This window comes from Aethalodelphis obliquidens, unplaced genomic scaffold, assembly GCF_003676395.1.
Source record: "Aethalodelphis obliquidens isolate GAN/ISIS:26980383/991018 unplaced genomic scaffold, ASM367639v1 scaffold7, whole genome shotgun sequence".
In the NCBI taxonomy this organism is placed as follows: domain Eukaryota; kingdom Metazoa; phylum Chordata; class Mammalia; order Artiodactyla; family Delphinidae; genus Aethalodelphis; species Aethalodelphis obliquidens.
The window spans coordinates 5,261,954-5,282,712 of NW_020837951.1; the positions used below are offsets into that span (position 1 = coordinate 5,261,954).

Here is a 20,759-nt window from a genome sequence, read left to right on the forward strand (position 1 = left end):
GCTGAGCCCCCCACGGCTTGAGCAGAGAAAGGTTTAAGGCCAAGAGCAGGCATCAGGACAGCTGTGTGCCTCTGTCAGCAGAGAAGCTGGGTAACAGGGAAGAGGGTTTGGGGGCATCAGACCCCGCCCCAGAGGTCTGCAAAGCACCCCCATCTCCTTGACACCACTTACACCAGACATCAATCATCAAACTCACAGTAGAGCAGCAACCTCCTGTTTTGGCCTCCCCACCCCCTGTCCTCCCTCCCAAACCTACCAGCTTACTCCCTGGGTCATTGACGTGCATCACGTCACCCCCGCTACCCCTGGCCTCGGTTTTCAGTTTCTCCGTGGAGGAGTGCACCTCTTCTCTGAATGCTCTCCCCCAGTGAGTTTGCGGGGGTGGGGAAGGCACAGCCCAGCTCTCATTTTATGGCCTTGGACCCAGAGACCCTTGATTTTCTGAACAGGAGTAGGGAGGGGACCCGGCCTAAGCTGGGTTGGTCCCTCCTGGGAAGCTGGAATCAGGTCAGTTTTCCAGCTTGTCTCTGCCAAGCTTTTGACCTGATGACAAGTAAACATGGGGGCCATGGTGGGTCCAGGTGGGGGCAGTGGGGACATTCTCTCCCATCAAGCACAAGAAAAGCAAAGAAAGCTGCTCTGCAGAGAGAAGAAAACAAAGTAAACGCGGAGAGAGCAGAGGCAGAGACCAAGGGGAGGGGCGGGAGGGAAGGGCGAGGCAGAGGAGGGGCGGGAGGGAAGGGCGAGGCAAGGCCCCGGCCCCCAACCATCTCTGAGCCTGGCAGCCCTTCCTACCCCAGGATTCCAGGAGACTCTCCCAAGTCCTCCCAACGAACTCCCCTTTTCTGCTTAAACCAACCCGGGATGGGGGCAGGCCTCGTGGTCAAGAGCCCTGACTGAGCATGTACCATAATCCCGCCCGCGACCTGAGTTCCTGGAGTGGCCCGTGCGGGCCAGGCCCCTACCCTGCAAGTGCCGCGCTGCTGCCCACCCTCTTGCCTGGAATGTTCCCCGCTGTCTCCCCACCCTTTGAGGCCTGGCCCAAAGCCCTCCTCCTCTCCTCACTGGTGTCCCTCCCTGAGCCTTTCTGCGCTGCTGGACACTGGTTTTGAGTTCCTTTCCTGCCTCGGTGTCTCCAGCCTGAGCCAGAGGTCACCTGAGGACCTCTCTGTACCCCACCCCTCAAACTCCCCCAGGCCCTAGACTTTGCCTAATAAGCCCCCCGGAGCAGAGAGGAGAGGGCAGATGCTTGGGGTTGCAGGACCCCAGCAGAGTCCCCCCAGTGGGAAGACACTGGCAAAGCCGATGGGCTCAGCTTTGTCACCTTCCTTCTACCTCACGTGGGCCAAGAGGAATCACTGAACCCTCTGCCACTGACTCACTGCCGACCAGCACCGGAGGACCAAAGGCACACCACCAGCTAGTAAAGGGGCCCTTTATTGCCACGTTAAACAGAGTTGGGTAAACAGAAATGGTCTGGGCTGCTGCCTGTCACCCCTGCTGGGGGGCAGGAAGAACGCTGGGAAGGGGCTGGGCCCCCCGAGGCACCCATCCTCCCAGTGCCAAGGCCCCGCAGTCTGCTGGAAGAGGGCCCGGGAAAGGGGAGGAGTGCCAGGAGGAGATGCCGGGAACCCTGGGCAGGGCCTAGCCACAGGGGGAGACCCTAGCCTGACAGGTTAGAAAGGCAGCCAGGCCTCCACGCCCAGCAGGGCCTCCCATGTGGCAGATGGGGCCCCAGGGCTGCAGGGCCAGTTTGGGAAGTGTCGATCGGTCAAAGGCCAGCCAGGGTTGGCAGGGTCACAAAGGGAAGATCCAAGCGACCTGTCTGAGCCCCCTGACCCAGGCCCCCTCAGGTCACGAGGCCATGGCCCAAAAGGGGCACTGGGCCTGGGGCAGGTGATTCCTTCAGTGAGTCTGACCCAGTCCCAGGATCTTGAGAAGGAAGTATTCCACAAAGCCAAAGATACCCCTGCATGGGTGGGCCACGGCCCGGCCGGCCTAGCAGGCTGCACCACAGCCCCAGGAGCCCTGGGCCTCAGGTTCCTCTGCTGAGAATCCCCCAGAATCCTGTGTCTTTTGACCTGCCTGGTCCCTCAGCTATGCGGAGCTGCTGGGTGTTCGTGGCGGGTGACACACTGGTCAGGGGGCTGCAGGACAGAGGGCAGGGCTGGGACTGGGGGCTCTGGCTCTTGCTGAACCCGCCCTGGATCTCTGCAGATGACCCCCCGACCCTGCCCGGTCCCAGCCTCCCAGGTACCAACCCTGCCTGAGTATGTCAGTGTCACAGGGCATTTAACATAACAACATAACATAACACAACAGACACCCCCAGCATCCAGAGGGGGTGCACCACACATGGATGGACTTGCACACGTGTGCGCTGCGCGCACGGGCACATGTCCGCATGTACCTGTGTGTGTGTGCGTGTGTGGGGGGTGGGAGAGCACACCGATGGGTGTGTGCGCACCGCAGCCGCCTGGGTGAGCTCTGAATGCACACTCACTCCTGCCGGTGTGGAGGGGCTGTGGGCACAGACTCGGGCGGGTACGTGGCAGCAGGATCTGGGCAGCGTGCCTGCATGGCACACCTGTGGCGGGCGTGCATGCCCCGGGCCGGGGGCACCGTGGGTCCGGGCAGCCCTCACTGCCAGCTGGCGCAGCTCTCGGGCAGGCTCTGCAAAATGGCCTCCAGATTCTGCTTGTCAGCACGGATCTCAGCAAGGTTGCTCTCGAAGCTCTGGATCTGCAGCTGCTGCTGTTCAGACTCCCACTCCAAGAGCCTCAGTTTCCCTTGCAGCACCCCTGGTGGGCCCAGTTGCAGCCTCAGGCGCTCCAGTGCCCGCTGGGTCTCATTCAGGGCCCGGGCGGGGGCTCCGAGGGTGTCCAGTGACCCTGTGGAGGGGCACGGACAGCCTCAGGGTGGGCTGGCTCCCCTGCAGGCCCCAGAAGCCTGTTCAGGCCCCATCCCCAGAAGCCCTCCCCAGCCCAAACCCTCCAGGTTTCCGAGTGCCCACGATCTACCAGGAGGCAAGGGACCGAGAGGGCGGCGTGGTGAGGCAGGTAAGGGCCTGGCCTGGGCACCCCACCGGGCTTACGTGCAGGCCCCGGAACTTTCCCCCTGGGTGGCACTGGGCAACTGTTAATTTTTGTTGTTGGTATTACTATTACTGTTAAAAAATGAAGGCCTTGGGTGAGTCCCGAGCCCCAGTTTCCTCACCCGTAAAGCAGTGTGAGTGGGAGAGGCCCCATAATGCCTGCGGCTCCCACACACTGTTTCAATTCACTGAGAGCCCACACTTACAGATGGTACTTGCGGGCCAGGATGCGGGGACATCAGGGTGAAAAGAAAGGTTTCTGGCATCAGAATGAGGGTGTGTGAGGCAGACAGGGCAGGAGGGGCTGCAGGCCTGGGCAGCAGGCCCCAGGGGTCTAGTCCCGGCCTAGCACACATTAGGACTTCCTGGAGGAGCCTCTCCAAGTGTAAACCGAGGGGGTGGGGCCGGGTGCTCACATATGAACTTGGTGATGGTGGCACGGAATCCACGGGCTGTCTCCCCCACCTGGCCTTTGTCACCTTGTCATTAAGGTGGCATTCCATAGAAAGACAGCTGAGCCAGGTGGGAGAGTGCTGGAGTCACAGAAACAAATCCTCAATGCCTTCGAATCCCACAGGACCCCCCTGGGCCCCAGGGCTCCCCATGGCCCTGAGTCTCCTGGGCAATGAAGGCTGGTTTGGAGGACAGGCGACTGCAAGAGCTGAGCCCCAGGGCAGGAAGAAGCAGAGAGAAGCTGAGCCCTGCTGCCGGGCAGGCCCTGCTCCCAGCCGAGACTCGGAGAGGTCCCACCATCCACGGGCAAGTCCAAACAGCCTGGCCTTTGAGGAGGTTACAGCCTCCACTCTGACTGCCCAGCTGGGCCTCCTGGGGCGGGGACAGGGTCTAGGTGTGCGTGGTCACTCCTGCACCCCCGAGTCGAGCATAGTGCCGATGTGAAAGAATAAATGACAACAACAACGGCCAGCGTGGTTTACCCACACAGAGCGTTTGTTTCGTGCTGGGCATCGTGTCCAGCGAGCTGAGTTCTTGCGGGTAGAGACCTGTGGCTACGAGCGGGTGCTCTGAATCGGTCAGACCTGAGCGTGATCCACAGCCTCCCCACTGACTGGCTGGGGGACCCTGGGCCCATCATTTAAATTCTCTGGGCCTTAGCTTCCTCATCTGCAAAATAGCAAGAGCACAGGGATCCTTGCCTTGGAAGTTAAAATGAGCTACGATCATGTGTGTGAAGAGCTTGGTGGAGCCTGGCATCCAGCCACAATGCAGAACCTGCTGATTCTTCCTCGTCTTATCGATCACGGTAACCGAAATGCATGCTGTTACATGGGTGAACCTTGAGGACGTTACACTGAGCGCAGTAAGCCAGTAACGAAAGTACACACACTACATGATTCCACTTAGGTGAGGTGCCTACGGTACCAAATTCAGAGACAGAAAGTAGAACAGGGCTTGCCAGGGGCTGGGGGAGGGGGGAACGGGGAGTCTGTGTGTAAGGGGGGCGGGTTTCATGTTGGGCTGATGAGAAAGTTCTGGAGATGGATGGTGGCGATGGCTGCACAGTAAGGTGAAGGTTGTGCCTAATGCCAGTGAACTGTACGCTGAAAGGGGCTAAAATGGCAAATTTTAGGTTTTGTGTATTTTACCCCAACTCTGAAAACTGCTTGTTCATTTCCGCCGAACTGCTCTGACACTGTCCCTTCGCCCCTGCTCTGAGGGCGCCACGTCTTGGGGGCTGTCCCTTTCACGATTTACTGTCTCATCACACACAGTGTGGAAAGCACTCTCGAAACTACCCCACTGTTACTCCCATTTCCCGGGCGGGGGAACTGAGGCTCAGAGAGGTGGAGTGATTTTCCCAAGGTCCCACAGCCAAGGAAGGGAAAGTGCCAGACTGGAATGCCAGTCTCTCTGATTCCAAACCAGCACCTGATGCTCGATGCCAGACTTGCTTCTGTGACATTCTCTCTCCTTCTCTGAAACCCTCCACCACTGATGCAGGACCTGGTCACCTGGTACCTACAGGTGTTCTGTGGGTGGTGAGTGTTCTGTGTCTCTCCTCTCCTCCTGACTAGCAGCCCCTGGAGGACGAAGTGAGCATGCTTCTGGACACCATCCCTGCCTCGCCCCGGGGGGCCTGGAGCGGTTACAAATGCTTGTCATTGAGCACAAGGCTCGGGATGGGGGAACCACGGACAGGAGGGCTAGGAGGCAAGTTTCCCCAGGACGGGGCCTCCCAGGAAGATCCCGGAGGTGCACCGTGGACCCAGGGGGCCAAGGCCCGGCCTTGGGGTCTCCTTACCCAGCCTGGCAAGCAGCTCTGACAAGGCTTTGATGTCCTTCTCCAGAGAGGTGCGTGACTCCCGGATCTGCTTCTCCACCTCGCTCAGCCCGGCACCCACCTTTTGCGGGGGGAGGGGAAGAAAAGCTTGAGCGGCTCCTGGCTGGCTCCCGGGACCACAAGAGAAGGAGTGCTGGGGTCTCAGCACACGTACCTGATCAGCTGCTTCTAGCTGCTGTCTGCGTGCTTCTGAGGCCAGGACCTGCTGGGAGGCCTGCTGGAGCATCGACTGCGTCTGGCTGGAGAGCCGGCCAGCCCGGCGGTGCTCTTGCTTCCCCTCCCTCAGCAAGGCCTTGGCGAGCTACGTATGGGGTGGGCGGCAGCAGCAGGGAGGGGAGTGTGAGTGGAGAAACTCCTTTTAGAGGTAAAGGGTGACCGCCCTGCCCAGCGGTCATAGATTCACGCACCAGATCATTCATTCATTCATTCCACAGCTGTGTACCAGATGCCGGCAAAGAGCAGATTGCTGGACACTACCCACCTCCCCCGAGAGGAGAAATTCCAATAATTTACAGATGTGGACACAGAGGTGCAGAGAGGAGGAGCTGGCCAAACTCAAAATGGTGGGACCAGAAACCAAGCCTGGGGACTCCTTCAATCCAGCACTGTCTCTAGGGAGCTGTAGAGGCAGTTCACTTGGGCCCTGAGCGACGGTGCTGGGAAGACGCCTATTGATTCAAATTTGGCCCGAATTAAACAAGAAAAGTCTAGAAGTTTAGGGAGTAGAGCCAAACAGACTGAGGTGCGAGTCCTGGTTACGTTAAGTTACTGAACTGGGCTGGGCGTCAGGGTCCTCACCTGTCCCATGGGGACAGCAGTGACATCTATTTCATGTGGAATCAACAGGGTCACCCGTGTGAAGCGCCAGAGCTCAGAGCCTGGGACCCCTTAGTAAGTGCAGAGTATTCAGCATTGCATACAGAAGGGGCATTTACCCTACAGAAGGGCACCTCTTCTATGACAGGCCTCCCACACGCCCAGAAGGCAGCGATGCCCCTGGAGTCACATCCGTGGCCCTAACCTTGGCACTGTCCTTGGCCAACAGCTCGGCTTCCCTGCCCTTCTTCTTGGCACTGGAGGAGATAGATGCCGCACTTCCCAGCATCCTCTCCACCTGCTTGGTCTTCTTTCTGGACTCTGCAAGGAGCCTGTCCTGGACAACGGCTGCCTGCCTCCTCAGTGCGGCCTGGTCCTTGGGCCGAGGAAACCTTGGCTTCATTCCTGTAAAGCCAACCGAGGCTGTGTCAGGAGGGCTGGGCTCATGCCTGGAGAGCCCATGGGGTGGTCACTGCCAGATGTCTGACCAACCCCAGACCCTTGGACAACGTGAGCAGGGGTATGAGATGCATGAGATCTGTGTGTAAACTTCTCAGGCTCACCCAGGGAAAACAAACGAGTGAGACATACTGCCCTGTGAGTGTAAAGATTCATGTTATATTATGATACTTACTAAAGTCACAGAATTGCATGCTGGTCGATGCCTGGGCCAGTGGTAGAGATGGGAGCTATAGCACGGTACACAGCAAGATCCATTAAGTTCCTTGTTTTTACATACCACGCATTTCTAATAGGCTTTGAGGCAGCTTATCGTGATGAACAGACCAAACACTGGACCATTAACATGATAAACCAAAAGCCGTATGTAACTAGGGGGATGATGAGAAGTGAGAAGCGCCAGAAAGTTAGGATAATGACGGTGCAGGTACCGAATGCACTGTTTACCTTTTAGCCCCTAGCGGCCAAGACAAAAAGAGAAATTCTACAATCCACATAGGTTTTTATTACCTAATAAGAAGTAGTTTCCTTCTATATAGAAAAAAAGACTTTTTCATTTCCTTTCAGATAAAATTCTAAGGGAGATTTATCCTAAGGAGTACTGATTATAGTAGACAAAGTCAAAATTTAAAAAGAATCAAGGGGACTTCCCTGGCGATCCAGTGGTTAAGAATCCACCTTCCAGTGTAGGGGACGTGGGTTCGATCCCTGGGCGGGGAACTAAGATCCCACATGCCGCGGGGAAACTAAGCCCACGCATCGCAACGAAAGATCCCGTGGTCTGCAACCAAGACCCGATGCAGCAAATAGATAAATAAATAAATATTTTTTAAAAAAAGAATCAAGGCTTCTAATATCCAGGGACATAATACTACATAATCATTCTATGAAGATAATCCAAAAGTTAGATCTACTTTGCTTCCTGTACACAAAATCGGCATTTCTTAAAGTGCACTCTGGGGGGACTTCCCTGGTGGCACAGTGGTTAAGAATCCGCCTGCCAGTGCAGGGGACACAGGTTCGAGCCCTGGTCCGGGAAGATCCCACATGCCGCAGAGCAGCTAAGCCCGTGCGCCACAACTACTGAGCCTGAGCTCTAGAGCCCGCGAGCCAGAACTACTGAGCCCTCATGCCACAACTACTGAAGCCCTCGCGCCTAGAGCCCGCGCTCTGAAACAAGAGAAGCCACTGCAGTGAGAAGCCGCGCACCGCAACAAAGAGCAGCCCCCGCTCGCCACGACTAGAGAAAGCCCGTGCGCAGCAACAAAGACCCAACGCAGCCAAAAAAAGAAAAAAAGTGCACACTGGGGAGCCCTAATTCTACAGGGTGTTGATAAATGCTAGGAGAAATTAAGTTTACATAAAGTGAACCCGGTTTCTTTATTGAAGGACTTCTCAGAGCCTTTAATATTCTCAGGTGTGCACTGCAAGGCCTCAGGGGGATCTATAGCACGTGACATTTCCTAAGCTTATTTGAACACAGATCCTCTCCTGGCAGAGCAGCTGCAGGCTAGGGGCTGTTCCACATTTCATTCAGTAAAATTTCCTTTCTTGGTCTACCCAACTGTAAAATGGGGGTACTTGGCCTCCTTTCCCTACAGCTCAAAAGAAACCTGTACTGGCATCAACCCATCAACCCACGTTCTAAAGAGAAACGCTGCATCCCTTCCCATAGCCCCACTGGACATTGGACCAGGGCAGCCATATTTGTACCAGGTAACCAGACTCCCAGCCAGAGTGGCCTAGATCAGGGATGGACAGCTGATGGCATCAGATTCTCTTCCCATCTGGTCCTGAGGGGCTCTGCGTGTGTGGTCTGATGATGGATGGCCACGTAGGCAAGAACCTGGTGAGCGGCATGTGAGATGGGGAGGGACAAAGCAGCCACAGGAGAGGGAGGTCCTTAGAGGCAGAGGGAATGGTCTCCTTGGCTTATGCCCACGTGACTGGACTTCTGTCCTCTGCTGCCAAGCCTGCCCTGGTGTCTGTCATGGGCATCTGTGCATCCACGAGCCTGGGGCTAAGCAGGGCACACATACCTTCTAGGTCAGCCAGCAGAGTCCTGGCTCCTGTGACAGTCACCATGGCAGCCTGGACAGATGAGGAAGCCCGGGTCAGGGCAGCTCTGGCTTCCCGGTGCAGCTGGAGAGAGAAGAGAGAGAGGCTGGTCAGGTGGTGCCGGAGGTGTGCTGGGCAGAGAGGGGTCAGGTGGGCACCAAACCCACATGTACAAGGTCCCAAAACAACACCAAAACTCTGACACTGAATTATGCTGTTTACCAGGAACATCTGATCTGTTTTATTATTCCAATATTAAACCTTGAATATCTCTCCCAAGAAGTCACCTGTCTCACAAAAGCTCCGAGGAAAACTGAAACCTAAGAACTAAAAGAAAGATGAACAACTGAAAATTTCTTGTCAGAACGCTGCCGCGTCTCAGCCAGAGCATGTGAAGTAGTGAATCTGTTTATTAGACAACTTTTACTCATAGAAAATTAGTTTCTTCCCCGTTGCCACTAAAAAAAGGCTGGATACTTAAAGAATACGGGTCTGATGGATGAATAGATACACAAAATGTGGTGTATCCACAGAACGGAATATTATTCAGCCACGAAAGGGAACGAAGTACTGATACATACTACGATGTGGATGAACCTAGAAAATATTATGGTAAAGCAGCCAGACACAAAAGGTCACATATGGCATGATTCCATTTATATGAAATGTCTGAAACAGGAAAATCCATAGAGACAGAAAGCAGACGGGCAGTCGTCAGGGGCTGGGGGGAGGGAGGAATGAAGAGCGACTGTTCAATGGGTATAAGCAATCGCCCTTTGGGGTGATGAATGTTTTGGAACTAGACAGAGGTGGTGATCGCACAACACTGGGAATGTGTTAAATGCCACTGTGTTGTACACTTTCAAATGGGTAATTTTATGTGATGTGAATTTCAATCCATCATCAGTCATGCGGGGTTTAAAAAATTTTTTTGGTAAAGTCTTTATTGAATTTGTTACAATACTCTTTCTGTTTTATGCTTTGGTTTTTTTTGTCTGTGAGGCATGTGGGATCTTACCTCCTCGATCAGGGATGGAACCTGCATGCCCTGCATTGGAAGGAGAAGTCTTAACTACCGGACCGCCAGGGAAGTCACAATCATGTGGGTTTGAAGAGCCATCAGATGCTGCCCTGGGATCCCTTGTGTCTTAAGTCTTACTCCAACTGCCTAGCAGGATGGGAGAGGAAGGTGGGAGGCACTGTGCTGGGGCACTGCGCACTGGGGTCTGGTCCTGACTCTGCTGTGGCCTCAACTGTGCCCCAGACCAGGGTGATGGACTAAATCAATGGGTACCACCACAGGGGGCCCTGACACAGCACAGCTCTCCCAGTATATGACAGGCACCAGGCCCAGCTGTTCGGATGCAGGCAACAGCTTTCTGCCTTGTTTCTTGTCTTTAAAAGGAAAATAAAGATGGATACAGGGGACTTCCCTGGCGGTCCAGCGGTTAAGACTGCACTTCCACTGTACGGGGCATGGGTTTGATCCTTGGTCGGGGAACTAAGATCTTCCGTGCCCTCCCCCCCCAAAAAAAAGATGGATACGGGATAAGCCACTGCTGGGATTTGAAAAAGGTCTGTAGATTAGCTCATTGTATTATATCATGTTGATTTCCTTATTTTGATCCTTGTAAGGTGGCTGCGTAAAACATTAACAGAAGGAGAATCTGTGTGAAGGGTATATGGGACTTCTTTGTGTTTTCTTTGCAACCTTTTTCTAAGTCTAGATGAAAGGTGGAAAGTTAAAAAAAAAAAAACACTTGAAGGGGTGCTTATACTTTAACAGGTTGGGGCTCAATTCACTCCATGATTCTTGAATTCCCTGATTATTAGCCTTGCCTCCCCTCCTGGGTTGTAAATGCCAAACAGTGGGGTTTAGCACTAGAGCAACGTATGTGCTCGCTAACATATCTGGCAAGTGAACTAATGAATGCAAGAATAAGTGAATGAGACCCATCCCAGCTGTAATTAACACTGAGTAAGGGTGGTGGGCGTGGCTCTGTCTGTCTGTCCATCCTGCCGCCTCTCATACCTTTACTCCTTCTCGGGAAATCAGGACCTCCTGCCTTGGCACGAGCTAACTGAGGTTCTCTGGAATTTGGGGGAAGGCACTGGAGGGGTGGAAAGAACTACTTCTGGTCTTTGCCCTTCCCTCCCCCTGCAACCCCTGAGCCCAGATCATGCCTGGGGCAGCCCCAACTTTCTCCAGGTGTTGCCTCAAAGGACAAGAGCCCACCTGCATAAGGGGTTCTGTCTTGTGCAGCACGGCCTGGGCGGTGGCCTGGAGGGCCCGGGCAGCCTCGGTGACCACGCGCTCTCTCGATGTGACCGTCTTCTCCAGGGCCTGCACCTTCAGGCCCAGGGTCCTGGCCTGGGACTTCTGAGGCTGCCGGGAGATGGAGGGCTCAGACAAGGCCTGATGGGAAGGTCCGAGGGGCAGGTCCTCTACTGGGTGGGAGAAGCCCAGGGGCAGGGACTGTGGGGGGCAGGGCTGCACGTGGACCCTAAGAAGCAGAGGGGCCAGGGCGAGAGAAGCCAGACTGGGGAAGCTGTCACTTGAGGTCTGATTCTAGCACCAGCAATTTCTAGAAGCGCAGACTCAGCTAACCTCCCGGACCTGTGTTTCCTTCCCCAGGCTCACAATCCCTTCGCTGAAACCCTGGGGCCGGACGTACTTCTGAATTCAGAATTTCCTGCGGGGACTTCTTATTACCTAACGCCCTCAGCAGTATCTGGGGCAGTGCTCAGGGCCAACATGTCACCACCTACATTTTCCTTCATCACACACAGTGGGAGGATCAAACACCCTGAGTAAACAGCCTGGGAGCCGTCAGTCCTGGGCAGGCTGGGCCCCAGATGCATTTCTATAAGTTTAGTCTTTTTTTTTAAAGTTTAGCTCCCAAGTTTTGGCATTTCAGGATTACTGAGAAGGCCTGAGGAGCTGATTTACCCAGAGGCAAGCAGCATAGGGTGACAGGCACATAGAGGATGAGGGCATTGCTCACGAATCCCTTCCAGCCCCTCATGGATGCAGGCCTGAAATAACCAAATGGGTGAGCTCTAGCCGACAGACGGACAAAGTAACCGAGGCACAGGGATGGGAAGTCCTTTGCCAAGGTCACAGAGCCAGAGTGGCGGAGCTGGGATTTGGCCCCATGTCCGTCTGGTGTCATTGCCAATGCCACTATGATGAAGAAGAGGCCTCGGCCTTGATATTATCATTATAATCAACAACAAAGATTGGCTGGGATCTTTTCATCAACTGCTAGAGAGTTAGAAATAAGCCACGTCCTCTGCCTCTGCCTGGGCCGCACTGGTTTCCCAGCTGCCACATTCTCCCTCACAACCACCGCATGCAGAGCTCCAAGGACAGCTGAGCTGACCGGTGCTGCAGGGGCAGCCGGTGAGGCCAGGCGCTGGGCTGCATCTGCGCCGACTTGCTGCACGGCGGCCAGCACCCTCTCAGCTTCAGGCAGCACCTCTGCCACGGCCGTGCCCAGCGCCCTCTGGGCCGCGTGTACCTCCTGGTACCTGGGAGGAGACAGAGGCAGGATGGCCCAGGAGCAGGATGCAGGCCATCCCTCCCCATTGCTGTCCCGGCCCCCTCAGTGGAGCTCCCAGTTGAAGGGGCTCTGGCAACTTCCCGGGCAGAACCGCCGTCTGCGGAGCTGGTACCCAGCAGCTGGCCTCGGAAACTGGCTGCTCCGCAGCTGTCTAATGAATGGGGAAGGCAGCCGAGGGGCTGCATTCTTGTTTCCTCATTCACTGAATTCAATCACGCTTTTCTGAAGGAGCTCCCGCTTGGTTTCCACTTGAGAATCACATGTTTTGCAAATGTTTGGCTCCTCTGGACGAATGATGAAGAGGAAAATGCCTGGTGTTGTTGGAGGGATAGCGGCCCAGGCCCTGATGCCCCTGAGTGACCTTGGGCATGTTGCTCTCCAGGTAAATGGAGACCTCTAGGCTGCATGACTGTTCTGGGGCCCTTTCTCCCTGAAATGCTGTAATCAACCAACCAGGACAGCTTTCCTGTCCAGCTGTCCACACCCTGCCCCACCCAGCTCCGCCTACCATGGGTACTGCTGGACCACGCCCCGTTCCCCGCCCCCCCACCCCCCCACCCCCGCCAGGGTGCCTCCCATCCCTCATCCCTTTACAGAGAGCCAGCCCCCCAGCCCCTGGGAGTGGGTCATGTGATCCACCCAGCCATACCGATTGGCTCAGGACTGGCCACCTGACCCAAGCTGGGCCAATCAGATTCTCTCATCTAGGAAATCCACTTGGGCTCAGTGAGACGTTGGTGGGTCTCCATTGACCCTCTGAATGAGCTGGATACAAGGGGGCCACCCACAGCAGAGAAGCAGAGGCCAAGAAGAAAGCTGGTGCCTGACAGGAGCTCCCCAGGGGTCTGGGGAGGGGCAGGGGAGCTTCAGGGGGTCGAGGATGAGCTGACCTGGAACCTCCTTGTTTAGGTTCTCATTCCTTCTCTCCAGAGGCTAAGCTGCACCCCGGCAGGAGTGGGTTCCTCTAACGCACCCCCAAGCAGGCCTAAGACCCTAGGCATCGCACCCCACCCTAAAGAACATCGGGACTCAAGGGAAGGAGGCCGCTTCTGGAACCAGCGGCCTCTGACCAGGCCCTGCCGGCTTCAGGAAGCCAACCCAAGCTCCTTCCCACACCTGGGAGGTCTCCTCACCTGTCCTCTAGCTCCTGCTGGGCCTCCAGGGCTGTTCTCCCCTCCACCAGACTCCAGAGAAGCGCATAACTGCTGTTGGAGGTGAGCAGGGCCCTCCGAGCAGTGGCCTCAATCCTGGTGGTGGTGTCCCTGTGACTGTATGACAATACCCGCCCGACCATCACCAGGGGCTGACACAGAGGGGGCCCGGGCCCACCCCCCCCCCCCCCCCCCCGCATGGGCCTCTTGCCGTCCCAAAGGGAGTACAGCCACGGGTGCCAGGCTCCTGTCCTCCCTCTGCCTGACGCACAGTGAAGACTGATGGGAAGGGGCCCCGTGCCCCTGCTCCTGTTACATAGGGTTTATGCCTGTTGTCCTGGCATAATAAATAATAGGGCCTTTGATCACACATAAAATCTCAGCTTGGACAATAAATTATATGGTTACCCTAATAAAGAGAGCATAGAAAAGACAGCCTGGGTTTGAATCTGGCTCTATCACTTCTAACCCCGTGTCCTTAAGCAAGTCACTTTACTTCTCTGAGTCTCTTTTCTCATCTGTAAAATGGGTCTACAGTCCCTAAAGTACAGCTAAAGGGACAAATTGCTTCAGAGCTTGTGTCTTTAGAATCTTAAGCTGCTTCTTAAAAGCAGTGGATGAAACAACCCAAATGTCCATCAACGGATGACTGGATAAACAAAATGTGGCATATTGGTACAATGGAACATTACTGGGTTGTAAAAAAGAATGAAGTACTGATATATGGTACAATAGGCATGAACCTTGAAAATATTTTGCTGTATGAAAGAAGCCAGATACAAAAGACCATGTGTATGATTCCATTCATATGAAACGTCCAGATTGGCAAATCTATAGAGACGGAAAGTAGATTGGTGGTTACCGGGGCTGAGGAGGGCGAAGAGGAATGGGGAGCGATGCCTAATGGGTACCTGTTTCTGGGGTAAGGAAACTGTTCTAAAACTGACTGCAGAGATGGTTGCACAATTCTGTGCAATTCTGTGCAATTCTGTGAATACACTGAAAACCACTGAACTGTACTTGAACTGGTTGACTTGCGTGGCATGTGAATTACATCTCAGTAAAGCTGTTATAAAAAAAAAAAGCCAGGGAAGGCTCTCAGATGCCTTCAGGTGACCAATGTCGGCAGACCCCCACCCCGACCCCTTGCATCTCATGCCATCCTTGCACACCTCTCCTTCCCATGGCAATGACACTTCAGCTCTGTACTCAAGTGATTCCAACTCCCGGGGTGGGGATACCTATGGGGCTGGCCCTGACCCTGGAAGCCCCCAGCAGAAGGGCTGGGCTCCCTTCATGGTTGTGTGGTCAGGACCTCACCATGCTCCCAGGGCACGGGGGCTCACCTCCTGGCGAGGGCACGGGCCTCTATGGCCAGATGACTCCAGTTGGTAGGCTGGCCGAGCCCTTCCTGAGGAATCGCCTTTAGAGAAGACAGAGAAATAGGAGGAAGCTGATGGCCCATCCCTGAAGGGCAGGGCCCACATCTGGCTGACTTGTTGGGCAGACCTGGGCCATGCCACTTATTTCATAAAACGCTCAAAGCCAGCTACAAAGTCAGCATCCAGTGGGCGGAGCCCTAGAGCTTGGAAATAACCATAACGACGCCTACCACGTGCTGGGCATTCACTGTCTACTTGGAATACGGCTCGTTCTTTGCAAATATTATCTCACTGAATCGGCAGAGGAGGCACTGTGTGACCGTTATTTTGCAGATGAGAAAACAGCCTCCCAAAGCAGGGGGCGGAGGCATGCCCCAGGCTCAGTAGAGGGGAGGAGTTGGGGAGGGGTCCCCTGGGGTACCAGAGATGCAAGGATGGTGGCTGCATGCAGAATCTCCTCTTCTGAGGACTCCAGCACCGCCTCTAGGTCTGCCAGCTGGACGCAGGTCTTCTCAGCTCTGGCCTGGGCACAGTGGGCTTTCCTGCTCAGTGCCTGCAGCTGCTCCCGGGCAGCCTTCACAGCACCCTCAAGGCCTGTCACCTGCTCCAGGAAGTCTTCCTGGGCCCCTGCAGAAAGCCCAGAGTCCAGGAGTCACAGAGCAGTCGAGATTTCACAATAAAGCCTGCAACTTCAAGGGGCCCCATCTGTGTCCTCTACTCCTCCTGGGCACAGCTTGACTCCATCACCAGGCCTGAGCACTGGTTCCAAAGGAAAGGCCTCCCCATTTTACAGATGCGAAGGCTGAGGCCCACAGACAGCAAATCATGACCCAAGGTCCCCCACACAGGAAGTCAGCCACACAGGAAGGACCGGAAGGAATCCAGGCCTTCTAGATCCACAGCGAACAATTCCTGAACCTGAGACAGCAGTAAAACCCGCCTTGAGTCAGCTCCGTAGTTCGCAGCGTGGCTCAGTGTGGGAGTTTCAACGCACAGCATCTGATGGCTCCCTATTTTGTTAGTCTTGCAAACAGGTGCTCAGCTCACCTACGGCTGCTACAGGAGTACAGGTGCTTGTGAACGCGAAATTTAAGAAAAGCAATTCACGTTTGATGCTCCTAAATTTCAGTGTCCCAGGGACACATTGCACGTGGACTTAATGACAATCTTTTTTCTTATTTACCCATTTATTTTCTATGCTGGGGATACAGCAGTGAGCAGAATGGCCAACAGTCGAAGACGGCAGGAACTTTACCTGTTCAGCACCTGGGACAGCGCCCCAATGATTATTTGTTGCGTGACTGACTCAACGAATAAACCCACCCCCGTCCTCACTGAGCTTTATGGGTGCAGTGTAGGGGGCGCAGGGGGCATGGGGACCGAGGCTGTAGTCAGAGCTATATTCTGTAGCTTTGTATAAAGCTACGAAGTACAACTGGGTGAGGGATATTGAAAGAGAGGTTCGTGGGATGACAGGACTGCATAGCAGGAAGAACTCACTTAGTTGGGGAGGTCAGACAGGCTCTCCCAGCAAGTGAATTCTCCTAGGGGTGAACCCGACTGAGGTCAGACTGAAGGGCTCCACAGGGGGCATCTGACCAGCCAGCCCCCTCCCCTTGCCTCCCAGTCTTCCACTCTGCTCTCCCACTGTACCTTGCAGCAGGGGGTGGCCCTCGTAGATGTCCCCCCGTGGGGCCTCTCCCTGTAGAATGTCCAGTGGTCCCCAGGGCCTGCCACAGTTTGACCCCTGCAGCCACCCTTCCATCAGGGTCAGTCTGGCCTTTAGCTTGGAAGCCTGGAGAGGACAGGGAAGGAACGGTGTGGGAGGCTGGTGGCCTAAAGTCCTGCTTGGAAACCTCTGCCTGGCCTGCCCACCCCAAGCATTGCCTTCTCCGATCCTACCCTGGGCCTCAAAGCTAAGCACACACAGGACCTCTGAGAACCAGCTGTGCCCACCCTGTCCTCAGAGCTGCCCCTTCCCTTCTCATACCCACAGCCCCTGCTGGCATTCAGCCGACCACACCTCTGCCCTACTGAGGGAGGGATGGGAAGGGAAGCCCCAGGAGGATTTCTGTCTGTTTTGCTATGTTCCCAGGACTTGGCGCAGAGCAGGCATGTGATCCTTGCAGGCCGAGTGAGTGTGCTTTGCGACGTCTCCTAGCCCCATTCTTTCAATCGTATGAACAATACACGCATTTACGGGGCACTTGCCAGGAGCCAGGTGTGAGCGACCGCACCAGCTCACATTCACCTTGTAACCACCCTAAGGGGCAGGGGATACAGGTCCCGAGCCCAGTCCTCGATTCCAAAGTCCAAAATGCTCTGAAAACCTGCAAAGCTTTCCATTCCTTACTGGGGGGCAAAATCAGGTTGAAAAAACCCTGCACTCAATTAGAAAAAAAACTGCTCTGAACAAGGCTACTTATGATCTCGATTTACCCCCTTGGTGTGACTACTCACCTGTTCCCCTGCAGATGTATCACTGGGTTTGGTTAGGGGGCCGGCCCAGGCACCGCTGGGAGCGGTACCTAATATTCAGCACACACCATCCTATCTTTCTACAGAACCATCACTGGATTCAGGTTAAGGGGCTGCAGGCCTGAACTATTTCAGTTTGGAGTAGGAGACACACACTGAAACTTACCAAGGCTGTCACCTGCCTGGGCATGTGACAACTAACAGGGTTGGGGGGGGTAGGGGAACCCCAGAGGTCATGCTCCTGACCCCTGCACGACACCACCTCCCTGCCTGAGATACTGCTTGTGTCCCATAATGGGCATTGCCCTCCTCCTGACCCTCCCCCAAAGGGCCTTCTGTGGTCTCGTTCCCATTGAACTTGAGAAAGTGTGAGACCTCGGCCTGGGTGGTGGGGAAGGACACGCAACAGAAGCCACCTTTCTCCTGTCCGCTCAGGAGCCAGGGAAGGGCAGAGGTGGGGCTGGGCCAGATGGCTGGGTGGGCACAAGAAGGAGGTGGCCGGTGGTCCCAGAAGGTCTGAGAGCTGTGGGTAAGTGGGCATTTCCCGGTGCCCAGCACAGAGCTGGTGCTCACTGGGGGCGTGAAATGAACAGAAAGTGGGGCGGCCCTGGGCAGGGCCTGGATGGGAGGGCTCACCTCCTTCTTCACCAGGGCGTAGCAGGACGGGCACTCCTGGCAGTGTGTGCCACCGGCCGTGAGGAAGAAGTTGTCCTGGCAGAGGTCACACTTGTAGCCCACAAAGCCGGGCCTGCACACACACGTGCTGTTCTCGTGACACTGGGCCGAGGCGGCGCCCAGCGGGGAGCACCTGCAGGCTGGGGGGCGGGGCAGACGGCGCTGGGTGCCCTGATGGCCACCCCACACTGGAACCCCCAGGTCCCCCACACCCTTGCGCCTGGCTGCTTCAGACCCCATGGGCAGCTCAAGTACATTCCTGGGTCCTTCCTGGGAGACTGATTCAGAAGGCTGGAGGTGATGGCTGAGAGCCTGCGTTATTTCAGTGCCCCTGGGATCTGAGGACCAGTCAGGTTTAGGACTGCCACGCAGTCTAACCACACAAACGAGGCCCAGAGAGGTGACCTGATGGCCCCAGGCACACAGGGATTTAGCAGTGGAGTCTAGGGCTAGATTCTTGGCCTCCCATGCTGTCTTCTGCGCTGCTCACTCACTCCATGTTCCCACGGCTGCTCTAAGAAAACCTGCCCCGTATCTGATCTCTCTCCTGCGGCGTGGCCATCTGCCCCATTGGTCCTCTTTCCTAGAAGCCTCACTCTCTAGGCAGCCTGGGAAGGACCCGGCTTCCTTACCCCGGCAGCCCCTGATGGAGAAGCCGAAGAAACCCAGCTGGCATCTGTCGCAGGCCTGGCCCTCGACGCCTGGGCGGCAGGGGCACTGCCCGGTCTTGGGGTGGCACTGGTCCCCCTGGGAGCCCAGCGGGCGGCACTCGCAGCTACGACAAGGGAAGGGACCCAGGTCTGAGTCCAGCTCTGGGCCATTCCCAGTCCCACCTCTGCCGGCCAGGGCTGGTGATCACGCCTCTATTGACAAGGACCCATCTCTGTGTCTGCACATGTCAAACAGCTTCCCTCAGGCTGGGCCCCGGAAAGCACAGTCTCATAAAATGCTCCCCCCACAAAAAAAGGTATGGGGACATATATACATTTGGACTATACCCTTCAGTTGGAAAGTCACAATGCAATTAGCATATTAAAGACCTGAGAAGTCTGGTCGGGAAGAAACCTGTTTGCTTCACTGGGCATTTCCCTGGAGTTCTCCACTGCTCCCTAAAGATGGTATCTAAGCTGCTGCTGTGGCCCAAAAGGTCACAGAGCGACAGAGTTACCGAGAAGGGAATCAGAGACCCAACCAGCCCCTGCCCACCTGGGCATCCCTTAGGGCTGCTCTTGGCCTGCAGCCTGGGTTGGCAGGGCCATGAATCTGACCCCCAAGGGACCGTCCCTTTGTCCCCCTTCAGTGCAGGGCACAGTGTACCTGGCAGTGGGCCTGGGATGACACCTGCCAAGCCAGGCCCCTCTCTGGAGGCTCCCTGGTGATTTCGTCCATCCTGGAGAAACACCCGGGGGAAGGGCACCCACAGCCTCGCCCCACCCACCTCCGGCAGCCCCTTCCAGGCTGGAGGTCGTAGAAGCCAGGGCTGCAGTGGCCACAGTTCCGTCCGGTCACATGAGGCAGGCAGGTGCACTGGCCGGTCACCGGGTCACAGGGTCTCTGCTCGCCGACTGAGCCCGCCTGGTCGCAGCTGCAAGCTGGGGGTGGGGGTGGGAGCAGGAAAGGGTGGTGGGGAACCATGCAGATCATCTGTTCAACCTCTGGGGACCCAGGAGCGGCAGAGAAGATGGGGAGCCCACAGAGATGACTCACGTTCAGCTCAGACGCCTAAGCATCTCTGCAAAAAGGTTCTAGGGTTGGGGTCAAGCCTCAGCCCATTTTCTATGTCCTTGGAGAGACAGCCCAGAACAGTCGTGGTGGCAGATGGCCCTTCTGAGCCTGCCCTGAGCCCCCACAGGCTGGAGAGAAGGCCAGAAACTTGGTTGGGGGTTAGGGGCAGACCTCTGTTCCCACTGTTTTGGGCCCCTTGTCTCTGCTCTCCTGGGTCCCATGAAACAAGAGGCGATAGGTGCTGCATACGCGGCAAGGACTCAGGAGCGAGTGAGTCTGGGGCAAATACTGAGCTGCTCCCTGCAGCACTTCTGGAAGCCTCCCACAAGCTCACGCACACTGTGGCCCTCTGAGAGGGCACAGAGGGCGGAGCACCTTGGTGGGGAGGCACGGCCTGACAGGAAGCCCAGGGGCAGGACAAACATAATGAGTGCCGCAGGCCATCTGGGACAGTCTTGCATGCCAACTGTGGAGCGTGAGGTAAGTGCTAAATTATCCGGGCAGGAAAAAAAAAAAAAAAATCACAGGGTCAGAGTTGATCAGATCCCAAGGCTGAAAGACCTCGGAGAAGAGCAAACCCTTACACTTTCTTGACAAGGCAACAGGGAAGGTGAGTAATCTGCCTAAGGTTGCACAGCCTCGCAGAGCAGCCAGCTGGATCTGGTGGAGAAGGGGCCCACCACGCCCCACCCTGTGGGTCTGGGAGGGGGGTACTCACGCACGCATTTGTCTGCGGGCCGAGGGGACAGGGCGCTCCCGTAGAAGCCTTCCTCACAGCTCTCACAGTGGGCACCTGTCGTGTTGTGTAGGCATCGCAGGCAGCGGCCGGACAGGGGGTCACAGTTGCCCACTGCGTTGGTGTCCACGTTCCCACTGCACTGACACAGCTGGCAAGGCTGGGGGGCCCCAGAGAGCCCCAGGGGGTCCCCAAAAAATCCATCATCACAGATCTCACAGCGCCACCCTGGGAAAGGAGAAATCTTGTGTGATTGAGGAACCCAGCCCGCTGGGTCCATGAAGGGTGAGGCCGGGCATGAACCAAAGTGAGCTCCCTCAAGT

General features: G+C 55.9%; 1 protein-coding gene across 1 annotated transcript in view; it reads right to left on the reverse strand.

The window, feature by feature from the left end:
• Positions 1-1,387: 1,387 nt before the first annotated feature.
• The window catches only part of LAMC3 (laminin subunit gamma 3), a 61,240-nt gene continuing 41,868 nt past the window's right edge, over positions 1,388-20,759 (reverse strand). The window contains exons 14-28 of the mRNA XM_027104515.1: positions 20,419-20,664; positions 19,414-19,567; positions 18,608-18,750; positions 17,937-18,115; positions 16,476-16,617; positions 15,244-15,449; positions 14,787-14,863; positions 13,423-13,557; positions 12,110-12,257; positions 10,963-11,112; positions 8,708-8,810; positions 6,415-6,614; positions 5,548-5,694; positions 5,355-5,454; positions 1,388-2,891 (exon numbers count right to left, since the gene is read on the reverse strand). Of these exons, the coding sequence (XP_026960316.1) occupies positions 2,641-2,891; positions 5,355-5,454; positions 5,548-5,694; positions 6,415-6,614; positions 8,708-8,810; positions 10,963-11,112; positions 12,110-12,257; positions 13,423-13,557; positions 14,787-14,863; positions 15,244-15,449; positions 16,476-16,617; positions 17,937-18,115; positions 18,608-18,750; positions 19,414-19,567; positions 20,419-20,664 (2,381 nt within the window). The 3' untranslated portion in view covers positions 1,388-2,640. The remainder of the gene's footprint in view (positions 2,892-5,354; positions 5,455-5,547; positions 5,695-6,414; positions 6,615-8,707; positions 8,811-10,962; positions 11,113-12,109; positions 12,258-13,422; positions 13,558-14,786; positions 14,864-15,243; positions 15,450-16,475; positions 16,618-17,936; positions 18,116-18,607; positions 18,751-19,413; positions 19,568-20,418; positions 20,665-20,759) is intronic.